The sequence below is a fragment of the Ruditapes philippinarum genome, unplaced genomic scaffold, assembly GCF_026571515.1.
Source record: "Ruditapes philippinarum isolate M1 unplaced genomic scaffold, ASM2657151v2 ctg2772_1_1_1_1, whole genome shotgun sequence".
Classification (NCBI taxonomy): Eukaryota; Metazoa; Mollusca; class Bivalvia; order Venerida; family Veneridae; genus Ruditapes; species Ruditapes philippinarum.
In genome coordinates this window covers 2,171-15,329 of record NW_026864662.1, presented here as the reverse complement: position 1 = coordinate 15,329, position 13,159 = coordinate 2,171, and the positions used below count along the sequence as shown (strand labels likewise).

The following is a 13,159-nucleotide window of genomic DNA, read 5'->3' as shown; positions in this document are numbered from 1 at the left end:
TGGTTCTGCCTTTATGTTAATCCAGGCAATCTTTGACAGATGTTGTGGCGCTCATGAACTTCTACTAGTTGATAATGGTGAGTATTGGATGAAATTTTTGCTTGCCTGTACCGATTGCAGATATTAGTGTGTAATATTTATAATAAGGAACCACGGAGATTACCACTTGAGTGAATTTGAGGTGGTGGGTTTTATTATTATATTAGATTTTGATTTGTTTGTGTGCTCTCCAGAGATAAATCGAAGAATAGCTTAGACATGGTGTACCGAGTCTTTACAATTCTATGAGTATTGCTCAACCTCTCCATGTTATCTCAATAAAAGTATTTTTTACTCTCTATGCTGACTTACTAGATCTCATTAACGCTCTTCATCTGGCAGCTGTCTGTGAGTGAGTGCCTTATTATCCCGCATTTTTTATTTTTTCTTTGAGTTATGACACAGCACAGTGTCTCGAACTCATACTACTCAGAGTGTACGAGCTCTGTTATTATACGCATACCGCTCACGGCATGACTTCTGGCGATTCATAGCTCGTCATGGGGTTGTGACTACTCTCAGATTCTACTTTCCTTACGAACTTTCTCGAGAGACTATTTTGAACCTCTGTGCGTGCCCATCTAGGCTAGTGACGATGTCCAACTACTTACATTGATCCATTGTACATTTACTATTGACTCTGCTATCAATTATCTAACTTATTTAGAAGTGTGGTGAGACTATATATTGTGCGTTTAAATCTTGATAGAGTGTAAGTTTATCAATCTCTACGTGCTCTATTATCCTATTACGCGGTCTGTGTAATGTCCGTGTCTCTTCGGTACCATTTCTCATTATATTTGTGTTCACTTTGCCCTTTTCCCTGCGAGTATATATAATCGATATCCTTTCATATTATTTACGCTTATGGTCTCAGGAGATAGAACTATATAGGGTGCTTATATTTTCTGTGTGACGTCCGCCAGATTTATTTGAGCACAGAGTTGTCGTTTCCTGTGAAACAGTCTATTGTGTGTGTTTGCTGTAGCGACTATCATTATGATTTCGTAGATTTGAACTTGGGACAATTCATCTTTGGCAGACAGTGCTATGACTTGCTAGACCTTTTCTCTGTGTATATCTTCATGCTGACAATATTTATGCTGATTTGCTTTGAATTATTTCCAATGACTTATCATTTTTTATTAAACCTTTTGACAGTGTATATTCCATGTGGCCGATCTATAGATCGATATTTTGTGGCCACTAATCTCATGTCTTGTCTCGCTTGAATCTTTTCTCTTTCCGTATATCATGGCGGAGCTACTATAGCGCCTTGTCATTTTAAATCAAATGAAATGGAGCCTTTTCTTCGTGTGCTCTTGTGAAAATATTTGGTGCCCTTTCTTTTTCCTACTCGCTCAAATTGCTTCGCATTAATCACTATTATTTGTGATTACATGATATTTATATCGAATATTGTTAAATAGAGTCTACTATAGAGTGAATTCACAATCTTAACTCTTTGATTATAAGAGATACTCATCTAAGTGAGATTAAAGTGCTATCTTTATCTCTTATCTGCTTGAGAGTTGACAAACCATAGACCATCTGCCGTCTAAAGAAGCTTATTTTGGTGCTTTCTGCTCTCGGAAATAGGTCACAGTGTAGCATACGCCGTATAGTCCATAGAATTTGTGTATCACATGTTATACTTTATTGAACGGATTATACACACGGGCTTATTACAGTGGAGAGATTTTTGATACTGAGCCTATGGAATTTACATTAGTCTTTATTGTGCACGTGATGTGACCGATACAGTTAACATAGTCAGCAAAATATAACAAAGTCTTTCCTTATTTCCTATAGAGAATATTCTCTTATTTGTCACTTTCCATATATCCTGTGTGGATGAAAGGTTCAAGTGCCCTCATTACCATGTTTTGCACTATATATCAATAAAGTGGGATCATCCGACTGTGAGATTTGCTTAGGCTAGTGTTTTGTTAACACTTAGTAGCAGTGTATGTGCTAAGTGTCGCACCATATTATTTTATATATCGCTATATCTGTGATATGTGCTAATATAGATAACAACTCTATGTGATTTCTACCTTCAAATATTACAGAGGAGTATACGGTATAATATGTATCATAAACGTGAGGTAATAATTGTCACTTATACGTATCAATATAGTATAGTGTAGGGATTTTCCATTCATAGGAGAGTTTGTTACCAAGTGCGTGTCCGCTCGGATAGTAGGTCTCACGATTGTATTACCTGGTTAACGTGTATAGTAGTGAGTGGATAGTGAGATGAGACGACACAAAGTACAGATGCATACATACCCTAATAGAGATAACAGATTCATCATACCAACTAATTTTATTTTCATAGCAGAACCGTTTCGCTAGCGTGTATAGAATGCATCTCCAAGAACGTTGTTTAATGTTACAATCATGAGTCCTAGATATATTTCGAAATGTCTAAAGGATCTGATCTGGAAATGATCCCTTTTTGAAGTGTGCTATTCCTGTAGAGATAAAATCAAAGTAAAGATCCAACTAGTACTAACTAATCTAGGAATGAATTAAATAAATTCCACAGAATCTTTCTTTCCTTTCAGTATTGTAATAACTCCAAATATTATAAGTTATGAACGTGCAATATTATACAGGCATATATGTGGAGACTTACCAAGGTAATCACTGGACCATGGAATTAAAGATATATGCTCACAGAACTATGTCCAGATTGCTGGTTACCGAACTCACTGTCCAGGCAAACGGGAACCATTCAAGATTGTTCGTATCTTTGGACGTTAATAAAGGAAATGACAGCGAAGATATAGATTTTACACGTGCACCTAGCGGACTAAACGATACCATGTAAATAGGAGCTTTCACTTTCGAAAAATAACAGTATATCTAATATTACTAAAACTATATTTGAACGTCCTCAACAATAAAGCTAAATTTACTGTTTGATGGACTTGTACTATGTTGAATTTGTAACTGTGTATTGTTGACTTTCGAATTTTAGTTTAAAAAAGGTACTAAAGCTCTGCAATCTGCTATATACTTTTGTATTAACTATATGCACCTCTAAGACGATTGCATAACATCGGTGGCGTAGAATATGCATTTTCGTTGCTTAGCAACTGTAAGCCCTAGTATAGTGGGATGATATACGAGGCTTTTAATCCTGAAACTTTCTGTTTTAAGTCTTGAGAATATCAACATGAAAAGTATATAAATAGGTAGCCAGTAATATATGGTCTGGTCAGAATTCTAAAATCGTCTTGGTCTTAACTGCCATCAGGACAGTATATTAGTGCGTTCATAACCATAATGAGGAACAAAGAAACAACAACCATTGCTTTAATCAATCATTTTCTTACTTAATTTTAGTTATATTTCTAACATTAACCAAATACAATGCTTTGTATCTAGGTATATGCATGGATTAACGAAGATTGCCGAAACTCCGGAATCTGGTCGGACGCCAGTCCACGTGTATTATAGTCGGGTTCCGAACAGCGTTGTTATAGAGGCGGGAAAAACTGCAACAGTTAAACACACTTTTCTTATGGCTGTCGGTCGTTATAAGGATGAAACTAAGAAGTTTTACAAACAAGGTTTGATCTTTAACATAATTTAAAAGAAGAACAGAGATTGATTGATCTTTGTTGTTATTGTTCATAATTTTGGCTTCAATTTTTATTTTGCTGTTGTTGTTATTTTGTTGATGATGATGCTGATGATGATAATGACGACGACGATGATGATGATGATGTTGATGATGATGAAAATGATGATGATGATGATAGGCATCTCATTTTATATTATTAAACAAATAAACATTTACATAAATGGATTGTAAAATAAAGAGATAAATACATTATGAGGGCAATCAACTCTATACCACACTTTCTGAGCATCTCCGAAGTTTGCCGACTTAATACTATTAACACATTTTGCTCACAGGTATTGGAATGCAGCTTAACGATACTTTGGAATCAACTCATAGGAACGCTTGGCACGAGGTTTGGGACGCTGGTCGGGTTGATATTTACGGCAACACCTACCTGTCGGCACTGACCTACAGCTCGCTCTATTATATATTTAGCGCAATGCCGACGGTCGAGGAAAAAACGTGGCCGTTCGTAGGATTGTCACCGGCGGATTTAGCTCATGACGTAAATATATCGTTTAATCATGCAGTGTAATGTGCTTAGTGCTAATTAAATAAGATATTATTACTAAACACTCATAGCTTCCATGAAATTCGTTTAAAATCCATTAAATCAAAAGGGAATAAAATCATTATACGTGTACTTGTATATGGAATAAACATAGCAATTTGATCAAATAAGATTTACATTTGTTTCCACAATTGAGATGAACGTCACAATATTTCAAATGAGCTTGACAATGCTATCATATAAGCAGAGCAATTTTTCAAATAACATAGACATATATTAACTGCATAAGCATTGAATATCTTATAAATAAGCTTAACTATAACATTGAATGAGTAGGCATGGTAACTATGCCATATCACTTTATCTATATAAATGAGCTTGATTACTATAAGAAATGAGCTTAATAACGATATCAAAAAGCTTAAAAAGTACTAGTATATGAAATGAGCTTAACCACTACTCATACCAGTATAGCAATTGAGCTAAAAAAAGCTACAACTATATCAAATGAGCTCAAAAAGTATATCAAATGAGTTATATATGATATACATTTAAACCCTTACTTTGTGTGTATTTTAACGTTGAAATCCGACCAGAATTCAACGTTGTTACAACGTTGGTGAGCCTGCTGGGGTGTATTTTTACGCCAAATTTCTTTAACTTCTTGTATAGTAACCAAATACTCAAAGTTGTAGTATCACATAATGAGATATAAGTGAAATAAATATACCATAATAATAAATTAGGAGAGTTTTGTTTGATTCATTTTTCTTTGTTATCTAATTTTATTTGAAGGGTTATAAAGGACACATCTTTTGGGATCAGGATACATGGATGTTTACGCCAATATTACTACTCAATTCTAATCTAGGAAGGACAATAGTTAACACACGTATCCGTGTGCTCGATTCCGCCAAGGAATATGCGAAACGAACATCTTTTGCTGGAGCGAGATTCCCGTGGGAAGGCGCTTTGTCAGGTACTTTTGATCAATATCTGCCCCGTGTTCGTGTGGCTAAAGGCGCCAACTTAAACAATATGTCAATAACCAACCATTTGGTTTGAAACTACAGTAACCCAAGAGTTGACTTATAAATATAGGGGCTAATGGTACTGTCGTTCTAACAAATTGCCTAAAATAATGGACAGAAGACCATCTTTGCTCAGTCGTGTTAGCTGAAAAGTTGCCATTATGGTGAAAACATTGATTTTGCCACCTAAGAAGATTATATTTCATTAAAATATATAATTTTCTAGATCCAGCAATGAATCAATATAAAACGTCGTCATCGTCTGCTATAATTTAAGTCATATTTTAACATAAAATATTTTTTAGATATAGATTTATGATTGTTACTCGTATATTCTACTTGAACGTTCTCTTATTACTTTTTGCGACGGACGCGCCCTCAGGCGCGTTCAGAGCTAAGTCATCTACACATGGGATTTCGTTGGCTACACTCGCGCAATGTGTCCTAAACCAATTAACAGCCCAAGAAATAGTACATGAATTTGATCCTTCAAAACTCCCATACTTTGTCTGGATATCTTAATGTCTTCCATATTTAGCCTTTTCAATTTCAAATTAAGTTATCCAAGTTAAAATATGAACGTATATTATTGATAAAAACGTTGTAGTCCCGTAGTATTATTGCGCAATATGCAAATTACTGCTGAAACGATTTACCGCTGTCGAAAAAGTAGGACAGCAAATTATACTACAATAAAGGTGTAACCTCTGAGTTCCAAGACATTATTAGTAGGAAATAAATATTTCTACATTATACAAAACATTATTATTAACAAATCAAAAGTTTTTCGTGACTCTAGGATAACTCGCGCATTAATAAAAGAAGAACTATTTTCGTGACTCATACCGCGGGTTTAGCTGAATATTCAGCAGTTATTAATATATTCCCAGCAAACACCCGACGTTGACACAACGTTGGATCAACGTTGAATTTTAGTCGCGACGTCGGTGACCTTCATACAACGTTAAACCAACGTTGAATCTCCGACGTCTAACAGACGTTTCATTTTGACGTCGATTCGACGTCGGGTTTTGGTCGGTAATCTGACAATATGTGAATCTAATTTATGAAACCAATATATATATAAATGAAAGCATAAACAGCTAGAATTTTAAATTTAAGTTTAGAAAGGGAAAATGATATATTTATTTTCTCCATCAAAACAATACAGTATCACGTGGGTGGTTACGTACGATATTCGATAGGTGGCGCTCGGTAAACGGATAGTCGCAGATCAGTATGAAATATATTTGCTCTATTTTCGTTTAAATCATATCTTATCTCCTCGAATTAGTCTAAGAAGTGTTTATATAATTTACAATGAAGTTGTTATCATTTTTGAGGGCTTTAATTATTTTATAGTGGTAAATAATTTAGTAAATTCGAATTGGCGACATATATCGGATTTGAAATTCAAGTGTATTGGCGGACAAAAAAACAACGAGTTGACTGACAAAGTTGAATATTCCAAACAAAATGAAAAGGTAGGCAAACATTATATATTGTTTTTCAATGCTTATTTACCGCATGTTTGCATGGATTCGATGGCTCTTTGATCATTGTAATGTTTGACTGGTAAAACCTAATGTCACGTGATTTCGCGAGATAAACATTTTTGTTTCCTCGTACGAGCACTATAATATTTACTATAGAACAGTCTGTATCACCACACTATATAGCCAGGCCAAATAAATGCACAAACAATGGTAGGAAATATCCTAGCAATTGAAATCAATAAAAAGTTAAATGCAGTACGTTAGACTCTTATTATTCAAATGCTGGTAAATAAAATTCCCTCTTATTTCTTATCAGCATGAATTTCCCTTACATAAGGGGCCAGTCATTTACACATGTATCAGATGCACAGTTTGATTTTGATATCTGTGTAGTTGTAAAACTACTCGTTGTTAATTGAAGTACTTTACCAATACTGTAAGCATACCATGTGTTTCTTATATAATGATAATGATTCATGGCATTTGATACATGTAAATGATACGACTTTGGTAAGATATATCTGAAAGCACATTGTTTTTGACTAGCTATCTTTTTATTAATGTAATCAAACAACATATTATAAATCAGAAAACACATTATCATAGTTACATAAATCAATAAAAGTAATAGTTTGTTAATTAGGCTGCTTATCAACAAGTTATATGTTCGTATCATAAAACGTGTGTACACTAAGCCAGTCTGTCCTATATACACTTAGCTGATCGGATCATGCTGGGCAGAGATGATATCTATAAAAATGACAGTAACATGTGAATTTCTTTGATGTTGTATGAAAATTTGTATAAATTACATTGAATATAAAAAATACGATATCAATTTTTTGCGGGAGTAGAATTAACTTGGTATTTGTTATGTTAGTTTTTCATGCCCTTATGAGTTAACTAAGATTAATAATATTTGGATTTTGCCTATTGTATTAGACAAACATCCTTCCACCACATGGTTAAATTCTAAAATGATTATATTTCGTCTTTCAGATTGTGGAAATTATGATAATTCAACATCTGGCAAAAGTTCAGGAGGAAGATGAAAGTATTAAGAGGAAAAGAAAAATGAAAACCTACCAAGATTTTGTGACAGGTATATTTCAAAATATTATAGAAAATACAGTGATCTTATTACCCTTGATTTTATATAATGAAATTCACGAAGCCATTTTTATCAAAATCAATAGATATATAGGTACACTTAACTACATATGGTTTAAACTAGATAGAAAATAATAAATATCTTTTTTTAAGTAGTTGGAGAGTTTGTCAGAATTTCATTTAATTATAATATGTAAAAGTGATTTATTTCTTGCACTTGTAATTGATTATTTTATTATTTAATTTCAGAAAGTGTGATGAGATTTCAGGTTGGAGACGGTAATGATACGCTTAAACTTTAAAGTATGCCCCAGACACAGTGTAGGAGGACGAAAGAAGATACATAAACATTGCTATTTATAATAATGACAAAATATTCAGAATATTGTTCCATTTAACATTCAGATCTAGATTCAGTTATAAAATACAAAGGCAAATATACAATCAGTGAACTGGATAGATGATTGGAAAATCCCAAAATCAGGGTGATCAGTTCATGATCAGTGGTGATATAAAAAACACATATATGGATGTTTACTATACAAAATGTCAGTGGTAATATTCAAGAAGGATTTTGTGTATCTAATTTCTAAAACATGCTTATTTAATACATAAAGCGTTATTAAAGTACATACTTTCAAGTTTAATAGTTTCAAAAATATATTGTAAATCTTGCATTTGTTATCGTATCACATTTCTTGTTTGGAACTTGTGATTCCGAGTATACAAATAAATTGCTAAAATTATAAGAATGCTTATTTGTTTACCCTATTATTAAAAAATCGTATTCCAAAAGTTTTGAATGAGGTTAAAGTCTAAATCATGGTCAGAAAATTTGGTCAGATAAGGTTGGATTATGGTCAGATAATGGTCAGAAAAGGTTGGATTATGGTCAGAAAAGGTCGGATTATGTCCAAATAATGGTCAGGAAAGGTTGGATTAGGGTCAGATAATGGTCAGAAAAAGTTGGATTTTGGTCAGAAAAGGTTGGATAAAGGCCATTATATGACGTTGTATAGACGTCGGTTTTCTGACGTCTAAAAAACTTTCAAATCCAACCTTCTGCCAACGTTTACCCAACGTCAGGGTCTAACGTCAGTACAACGTTGGTACAACGTCTTTTGTTTGCTGGGTTAGATACAGTTCAATGGCTAGTATAAATATCTATTTTTGAAAATGCATGTAAGACACTTTACCGCCATGTAGTCTTGAAATCATGGTAAGGAAGTTATAATATCAGTTCTACTTCCGATTCTTGTGGTTTGTTTACATATTTTACTAGGTCATGATATGAGTTAACCTTCGATATTCTAAAAATAGATTCTGCTTTACCTGTTCTGATTTTTGGACAGGCGATTAGGAAGTACACATTAAACATGTAATTAATAAACCAGCGGATTGTAATGCAATACTTTTAGAAATGCTATACAATTGTAAGAAGCAAACAAGTTGAAAATGGAATTTAGTGTGAAGTTGAAAAGGACAACTAAACACTGTAGTGCTTAAGTGACACTTAAATTAAAATAAAAACGATGTGCTCTGGCCTCTACATCTTTACCTTGTAAATAAAAAAATCTAAGGAATACACTATTAATTGCTGATGATTTTAACCAATTTTTTTTTAATGAGACATATCCAAGAGAAATGAAAATACAAATGACTTATATTTTATTGTCTGTATGCCCACTATGATATAACACAAAGCAATTCTAAATAGCATTCTCAAATGTACAATGTATTATGTTTGAAGTTTATTTGCCTGGATTTATTCTAGAAATATTTCGTTGATAGTTTTTTTTCTATTTACATATCATTTCTTAGAATAAATCGATAAGGACACTGATTTACAAGTTTGACCAGAGTTTTTAGGCATACATTTCATTCTGTATTTAAGTGCTTGAAAGTAGAAAATCTGAATTATATCAATTTGGGACACAAAATATATTGCTCTACAAATCTCGAACTTGTATGGAACAAATTTTCTCTGTTATATTTTGTGTTTTGTTTTTGTTTTGTTTTGTTTTTCTAAAAGAAGCCTTGGTGTCTCTCCGGTTGCATGTCCGTCGCATTCAGTGCTGCAGCACTTTGATTTGCTCTTAGGATGCATGTTCGTAATTAATTCCCCAGCCTATACTTACATAGCATGCCTAAAGATAGAATCGTGTATAATCTTGCATTTTCTATCAGCTAGATTTTTTCATAATCCTAATGCATATCATTATGTAACGTTTGCATGTTTTTTACGCCACAAACGTAGGGTTTGACGTTACACCATGGTTTAGCGGCGAGTATGAAGATCACGTGACCGGTGACGTTGCGCAAGCGTTCCAGCAGTATATTATGCTAACCCATGATACTCGGATTCTATTACATGAGAACATGAGCGACGCCATCTTTGCAATGGCTGACTTCTGATTTCCCGCTCTTCCTATGACGTCATGCATGACACATATAACATTTTTGGTAAACACCTTTTACGACATTTATTTGATTAGTACATGTATTTAGCATGTCTAAACCCTTGCAATAAGGTTTTGAATTATATTTTTGAAAAAAATGCTTCTTAGGGTTAGATGTGACGCCAAGTAGAAACCGTGCGGGGAATACGAGGTGCATATATCCGGTGACGTAGCGCTTGCTTTTCAACAGTACCTAATGGACTACAAGAGATGTGCAAATGTTAAAAACCGGACGTATTGAGGAGGCCATATTTGATATAGCGGACTTTTGGATATCTCGCACTGTAAATAATACAAAACAGAACGTATATGAAATTACAGGTGTCTTTAAAAAAAAGTTTGATATTTTCAAAAAGTAGATTAGAAATCTAATTTTTATTCTGTATTGTTCTGTGGAATTAAATAAATAGATCTACACAAAATGGTCGTTTATGAATTTAAAATAAATTTGTAAATAAACTTCAAAAAATTTGATTCAAACAAGTTAGAAATGATATTAAAATATATTAATAATATACAAATTATACATGTATTTTAAAGTGAACGTTTGTGTTTTTAATTAGTTTTAATGACTCGAGAAGAACCTCTTTTCATAAGCTTCTTTTTTGTGACCATTTCCAGATGTGATGCCGCCTGATGAGTACCACTATCCCGTAAACAACTCCGTTTATACCAACTTCCTCGCTCAAAAATCATTGTTACTGCCATCATACGTTTGTGAATTAACCGGATGTCACGTGCCACCAAAGTATGCGGATGTTGCGCGTAGAATTAAAATTCCATTTGATAGCAGCCGACAATATCACCCCGAGTTTGACGGCTATAACACCAGTAAGTGCATTCTTAGGATTGAATAACTTGTGCGCACCTCTGCAGGTAATGACCTACTTGATATTTTGTACATTTAATGAACGGAATTTCAAAAAGAATCGGGATTCCATGAGTCAATAAAAATTATTTAAACCTCAGGGAAAAATTTTCTAACTCTTTAAATAATATGGGCTAGGGTAAAAATTTAAAACTTTTAAAGGGAAAAATCAAAAAGCGTCGTTTTTTGAAGAGTGAGGGCCACATTTGAGGGTCATGTCGGTTTTTTAAAAACCCAAAGGGATTATCCCTTTTGCTTTGCATGAAATTTGGGGTAGCCTTTGACTACGTGTAACCCCTTTGGGAAAAAAAATTTTAAGTCAAAAATATTTTTAATAAAAAGGCGCTTATCCTTTTAAACTTTCTTTGGAAAAACTATGTTTGGGGTATTTCGCCCTTTAAAATTTAAAACACGAACCCCAGTATTTTTTACTGAAATGTAAAAAATTAAAATTTTTTTTCAGGTTATTACATTAAAACAGGCCAGATGTTATATTGTTAGGATGGCCATTGGAGATGAACATGTCTGAAGAAATAAGACGAAATGATCTTGAAATATATGCAAAGGTGAGCAGTTAATGGAAAGAAATTTACAAAAATACATATAAATATGACTGGGTGCTTGCACTAGTTGTCGTTCTTGCGTGACGGTATTGGTAAACAATATAATTTCGTGGGAAAAATGGGTAAAACTATAGTTTCGTGGACAAAAATACATATAAATCTGACTGGGGGCTTGCACTAGTCGTTCTTGCGTGACAATATAGTTTCGGGGACAAAATGGGTAAAACTATAGTTGTGTGGACAAAATCGGAAAAAACTATAGTTGCGTGGACAAAATGGGTAAAAACTATAGTTGCGGGACAAAATGGTTAAATCTATAGTTTCGTGGACAAAATTGGTAAAAAATCTATAGTTGCGTGGACATAATAGGTAAAAACTATATTTGAGTGGACAGGATAGGCAACAACTATAGTTGCATGGACATTGGACAAATTGCTTATTATTCTTTTAAATACCATTGACAGTAATGCATACATAACAAGTAAAAAATACTGTGTAAAATTGATTGCAACTGAATACCATTGTATATGGAACATGTGCAATTTGGATCAATATTTTCATATATGTTAAGTTATAAATATTTTTCATGTTTTAAAAGTAAGATAGGAATTTATTGAAGAGAGAACACTTTGACTGATTCCCATGATTGTCAATCTTGAAATTATATTTGAGACTACTCTTTGGTAGAAGTCCTCAAAATTGTCATCTTGACCTGCACACAAATGTCAATGTAGTGTAGCAGAATTCAGGGATATACAATATCGTTTCTAGAATAAACTATAAGATATATAGGTGGATGATATAATACTTAGATAAAATTTGCATTGCAATGTCACTTGCGTTATAACTACTTATATTCACAGGTGACACCAGGAGGGCCCGCCATGTCATGGGGAATGTTTACCATTGGATGGCTAGAGATTGGAGAATTTGACATCTGCCCAATAAAACATTTTATGATCAATTAAAGAACAGGCGGGATCCATTTAATGTAAAATATTTTACTATTTTGATGGTCAGTTTCAATAAAAAATAGAATTAAATTTTCCAATTACAGAAATAAAGCAGCTTACATTGAATAATATCTATAATTCGGAACACCTCGCAGATAATTTATTGTCATCCTGGAGATAATACTGATTTAAAGTAGTTCTACCATGTGACCTTTGGTGTAAATAAAAAACAGGGGATTTGAAGTCAAACCAATATAGCAATAGTGTAATTGTGTAACGAGTACACGGTTACTATCTTAGTTTAAAGTAATCGAGTAGTCTATGTTTGTTACGAGTAACATATATTGCGATTTTGTATATATATTGTGTTATTGTCTAATCTATGTAACTTTATATACCTTCAATTCTAGATTTGGACGCGAGAAACGCTGATGGCAGCGCGCACGACAAATTTTATACTGGCATGGAGGTTACTTACATTCACTTATCTGT

The 13,159-nt window shown here is 33.4% G+C and overlaps 1 protein-coding gene and 1 long non-coding RNA gene across 2 annotated transcripts; both read left to right on the top strand.

The window, feature by feature from the left end:
- The first annotated feature begins 2,660 nt into the window (after positions 1 to 2,660).
- On the top strand, positions 2,661 to 12,682 carry LOC132726411 (protein-glucosylgalactosylhydroxylysine glucosidase-like). The gene is made up of 9 exons (XM_060711725.1): positions 2,661 to 2,871; positions 3,436 to 3,620; positions 3,970 to 4,181; positions 4,983 to 5,166; positions 10,082 to 10,231; positions 10,479 to 10,604; positions 10,905 to 11,114; positions 11,653 to 11,717; positions 12,578 to 12,682. Exons 1-9 carry the CDS (start codon positions 2,699 to 2,701, stop codon positions 12,680 to 12,682), a joined length of 1,410 nt encoding a protein of 469 aa, XP_060567708.1. The 5' UTR covers positions 2,661 to 2,698.
- Positions 6,215 to 8,963, top strand: LOC132726422 (uncharacterized). The gene is made up of 3 exons (XR_009625192.1): positions 6,215 to 6,702; positions 7,714 to 7,816; positions 8,074 to 8,963. It is a non-coding gene; the product is annotated as an uncharacterized LOC132726422 (long non-coding RNA).
- Positions 12,683 to 13,159: the final 477 nt, after the last annotated feature.

Coding starts and splice junctions, on each gene's coding strand:
- LOC132726411 (XM_060711725.1), top strand. CDS start 2,699: ATGGAATTAAAGATATATGCTCACAGAACTATGTCCAGATTGCTGGTT. Junction 2,872..3,435: donor AGCGGACTAAACGATACCAT/GTAAATAGGAGC, acceptor CTTTGTATCTAG/GTATATGCATGGATTAACGA. Junction 10,605..10,904: donor GAACGTATATGAAATTACAG/GTGTCTTTAAAA, acceptor GACCATTTCCAG/ATGTGATGCCGCCTGATGAG.